This window comes from Orbicella franksi, unplaced genomic scaffold (genome assembly GCF_964199315.1).
Source record: "Orbicella franksi unplaced genomic scaffold, jaOrbFran1.1 SCAFFOLD_26, whole genome shotgun sequence".
Classification (NCBI taxonomy): Eukaryota; Metazoa; Cnidaria; class Anthozoa; order Scleractinia; family Merulinidae; genus Orbicella; species Orbicella franksi.
In genome coordinates this window covers 130001-135000 of record NW_027670905.1, presented here as the reverse complement: position 1 = coordinate 135000, position 5000 = coordinate 130001, and the positions used below count along the sequence as shown (strand labels likewise).

The 5000-nt window shown below is 48.2% G+C and overlaps 1 protein-coding gene across 1 annotated transcript in view; it reads right to left on the bottom strand.

Moving 5' to 3' along the window:
- Positions 1-3010: 3010 nt before the first annotated feature.
- Positions 3011-5000, bottom strand: part of LOC145475972 (uncharacterized) — a 3129-nt gene continuing 1139 nt past the window's right edge. The window contains exon 1 of the mRNA XM_081455308.1: positions 3011-5000. This exon is cut by the window's right edge and continues 1139 nt beyond it. Coding sequence (XP_081311434.1) covers positions 3011-5000 — 1990 coding nt within the window.

The following is a 5000-nucleotide window of genomic DNA, read 5'->3' as shown; positions in this document are numbered from 1 at the left end:
TATTCCCCCAACCAAGTTTAGACACTTAGAAAAATTTCGAAAATTTCGATTTTTCAAAACTGCTCCAAAGGCTCCCCATGGCATTCCAAACATGCGTCACCATGTCAGAGTTACGAAAACGAAGAGATTTCCACAAAGATGACCGATGATTGCCGAAATTTTCTGACGAAAACCCGAAGCTCAAAGACCACACCCTAAAGAGCGCAAAATTGGGATTTTACACTTTTTCAAAACTTTTTGCAGGAAACTATTGGCCAGCTCGAGTCACGTGCAGGCGCTAAGTTTGGCGCTGTCACATCATCGTTAAGGGGGTGTTCTACACTATCTTAAAACTGGGCGTCGGTCCCCCTATTCTATAAGCACCCTCAAGGTTTTCACCATTTTCAAAACTTTTTGCGGGAAACGATTGGCCAGCTCGAGTTACGTGCAGGCGCCAAGTTTGGCGCTGTCACATCATCGTTAAGGGGGGTGAGCTACACTATCTTAAAACTGGGCGTCGGTCCCCCTATTCTATAAGCACCCTTAAGATTTTCACCATTTTCAAAACTTTTTGCGGGAAACAATTGGCCAGCTCGAGTTACGTGCAGGCACCAAGTTTGGCGCTGTCACATCATCGTTAAGGGGGGTGAGCTACACTATCTTAAAACTGGGCGTCGGTCCCCCTATTCTATAAGCACCCTTAAGATTTTCACCATTTTCAAAACTTTTTGCGGGAAACAATTGGCCAGCTCGAGTTACGTGCAGGCGCCAAGTTTGGCGCTGTCACATCATCGTTAAGGGGGGTGAGCTACACTATCTTAAAACTGGGCGTCGGTCCCCCTATTCTATAAGCACCCTTAAGATTTTCACCATTTTCAAAACTTTTTGCGGGAAACAATTGGCCAGCTCGAGTTACGTGCAGGCACCAAGTTTGGCGCTGTCACATCATCGTTAAGGGGGGTGTGCTACACTATCTTAAAACTGGGCGTCGGTCCCCCTATTCTATAAGCACCCTTAAGATTTTCACCATTTTCAAAACTTTTTGCGGGAAACGATTGGCCAGCTCGAGTTACGTGCAGGCGCCAAGTTTGGCGCTGTCACATCATCGTTAAGGGGGGTGTGCTACACTATCTTAAAACTGGGCGTCGGTCCCCCTATTCTATAGGCACCCTTAAGATTTTCACCATTTTCAAAACTTTTTGCGGGAAACGATTGGCCAGCTCGAGTTACGTGCAGGTGCCAGGTTTGGCGCTGTCACATCATCATTAAGAGGGCGTGTGTTCTACTAAATTAAAACAGGGTGTCGGTCCCCTATAGTATAAGCACCCTTAAGATTTTCACCATTTTCAAAACTTTTTGCGGGAAACTATTGGCCAGCTTAAGTTACGTGCAGGCGCCAAGTTTAGCCAAGTTTAACCCTAACCTTCACCCTAACTCTTACCCTAACCCTAAACTCTAACCCTAGGGTTACCCTAACGCTAAGCCTAACCCTAAACTCTAACCCTAGGCTTACCCTAACGCTAACCCTAAGTCCAAAAGGCTCACCCACTCAAAAGCCAATAAAACAAAAACCAAAAAAGCAAAGCGCAATTGCCCAAACATCTTTCCAATCAAATTACGACAAGTCCACAAAGTAAACCGTCCGAAAGGGACCTGGCCCAAAAATTTCAAGCACTCCAAAAGGCTCCCCGAGTCAAACCATTTCAAACCAGAGGAGCCTTTCGGACTTAGAAAAAATTTCCACTGCCAGCTCCCAAGCGAGGGGAGCCTTTTGGACTTTAAAAAAAAAATTCACAGTCACGTCCCAGACCAGACGTGGCCTCCTTTCCATCACTCGGCTGCCACAAGCTAGCCCAAGCCTGCAGGCACCACTTCTTCCTTGGCACCCTCCGGCCAGTGGCAGACGAGGGGAGCCTTCTTGGACTTCAAGAAAAAAAAAGACATGTTTTTAACAAATCTTAGAACAAAGGCTTAATCTCAGAAGATCGTAGCAACAAGGCTACTCTACAACTTACAATACCCCGTTCTTTATTTAAGTCGTCTGCAAAGGATTTATCTCCAGAAACATTAGAATTTGCTATCGGTAGTGCCTTGGAGGTTCTTGTCCTCCTTGGCACCTTGGGACGCATGAGGACCGAAGTCCTCTATTCTGGTTCGCCTAAAGTTCTCTGGAGGTAATCATCGTTGCTTTCTAGCACGGATTCTGACTTAGAGGCGTTCAGTCATAATCCAACAGATGGTAGCTTCGCACCATTGGCTTTTCAGCCAAGTGCAAATGCCAATTGTCTGAATCTGCGGTTCCTCTCGTACTGAGCAGAATTACTATTGCAACAACACTTCATCAGTAGGGTAAAACTAACCTGTCTCACGACGGTCTAAACCCAGCTCACGTTCCCTATTGGTGGGTGAACAATGGGGCATCAGAGCCCAAGGGCTCCGATGATATCTCCCCCGAAGGAGGTGCTGACCCGAAGGTCGAAGAACTGTTCAGCACCGCCAAGGAACACTTGCCAGGTGTCAACCGTACGATTGTGAGGGAAATTGCTTTCCTTAATGTAATGGTACTAGTCCAGGGCAAATCTATTAAGAAGATAAGCTCTTGCAACTACTTAACCATATGTGGCATCTTGCTCATCAGGCGCTATACATGCCGCTTGGGCCTTTATTAGGAAGAGTATGAGATCGTCAGCAAAGGTATGAGGAACCAGGCTGGGAGATCTCTGTCATCCAAGGAGGCTCAAAAAATTCGTCACTATGACAAGATCGCTTCAGGACCAACAGATAGGCCGTTAGCCACGATCTTTTCACCTGGGGGTGCCCGAAAGCACTTCAGTCCAGTCAGCCAATGAAGGCAAGCCTTCCCTTACCCCTCATGTGCTATTACCTATAATCCTCAAAGAGGACGGCTGGAGGTGGTACACATGCGTAAGCGGAATACGGAATTCCCCAAAGCTACCTTAACCAGCCTAGGATCATTCCACACCAGAACATCCATCGGTCTCACGTCGTCAGTGAAAGGCTGAGACGACACCTAACACTGTCCAGTTCCGATTGCTGGGTCCGCCATCCGAGCACGGACCTCCTGATCGCGCGTACACCACAACGCATGGTTGTAGTATAACAAGGCCTTATGGATCTCGTCCACAAGCCAGTCAGTCTTAGAGGAAGGTGAAAGCGACCCAAGAATTTTCTCAAAGTTGGCTGGGATTGCTCCCATTACACCGAATGCAAAGACTTGATAGTGCATCGTCGTCCCTGCAATATCAGAGAGGTTGGACAATAATTGGGCATACTTCGTTTGTTTCTGCCCGATGGCCACATGCATCATATTGTCCATTGGAACTGTGATCTCCCATATGTGATGCTCCGTCACACCGTCCCGAACAAATGTAAAACATATATCCGGGCGCTCATTCAGAGGGGGGATGGGGACACTGGGGTCGACCATCTCTCGTAAATGAGTAGAGACTTGTAAATCCGAGAACCGGCCTTTAGCCCCCGCAATCTCCAGCCAAATGCAGATCTCGCGCACAATCTTGTTGTGTCGAGCATTCCGCAAGTTAGCCAGAGCACGGTGGCTGCAGGAACACAAAATGTGCTTTACAGTCTCACGGTGTCCAGAGCTACATAGGTTACACTGAGGATCCACCACAGTGGCGGTGGACCGTCGATTCCACACCTCCTTCAACGAATTGCATGGCAAGACATTGAAGAGCATTTGGCACGCTACCTGGTATTGTGGATCTCGGGTGAGATCACGTCGGAGCCAACGATAAGACTTACTAGAGATAGAGGCCTCACTAGACCACTGGGACCAAGCATGGAGCTCGCGGAGCTGAGGGCACATACGCCCGATATAAATCGTGCGCAGGTGACTCCGCAACATCCTAACGCTCTCCACCTCAATCCACGAGCCTTTGGAGTAAATCCACATATCTCCCTCAGAGTCAATTCTAACACGGTAGCGGACACAAGCTCGATATATTAGGGGCACTAAAGTACGCCCTTTATCAAACTGGAGTCGGGGTCGAAGAGTGTTATAAGACACTCGTTGGACGCCCGGCTCTGGGTCCGCTTGGTCAGATCGCGCATAGAGACGAATCTCTCTGATACGATAATCGAAGAAAATCGTACCATCTACATCCTGGTCAATTCCACAGTCAACGCGTGTATCCTCTACTCTTCCAAGTAGGATGGCCCGAAGTCGTTCATCATTGTTGTTCAACCACCGGTATGTATTGCATATTAGAGCCTCCCTATAAATGTCAACCATGCTTTTAACGCGCAAACCACGCAACCTCGTAGGAGCTTGCAGCATACAGACAGGACCCTGTTTAGGGCCGATCCCAATGGCAGTCCGGACCGCACGATACACTATGGCATCAATGCGCTCAAGTACACTCATAGGGACCTCAACTGCCTGTATGGCGAACGTCGCAATGGATTTGACATTTTGGTCTAGCAGCTCAATGCGATTCCGGCGATGCAACACTGTCAGGTCATTGACCTGGTTAGCGAGGTCAGTGATACGCTTAAAGAGGTCAGGAAAGAAGGTGGTCGACTCGCCACATCGGCGGTTCCCTGAGCCAGCTAATCGGCCAAAATTTTGGTCGAGTCCCAGATGACGGTATGTCTCGCCCTGGGTAAGCTGAGGGATTTCCTGCCCACACAATAGAACATTGTGTCGTGGAGATAAGATTCGACCGGCCCAAAATTCCTCACATATAAACGCACACTTGGTGACATCGTAACGCAGTGAAGCATATTCGGACCATTGTTCATGAATGCGCAACATTGCCTGCATATCAACGATGCTCCCAGATAAGAGGGCCTCGTCGTCTACATAGCTGAGGTCTGGAATAGAAGTGTCATACAATCTATACCCTACACACTCGTGGTTCACCCAGAGATTTACAGTATTTTTAATGGTATTGAAAGTAAGTGCAGAGTTGGTATTCCCCTGCGCGACACCCCTAGTAACGTGGATACGTGGGGAGAGGTTTCGGCCACTTTTAATGTGG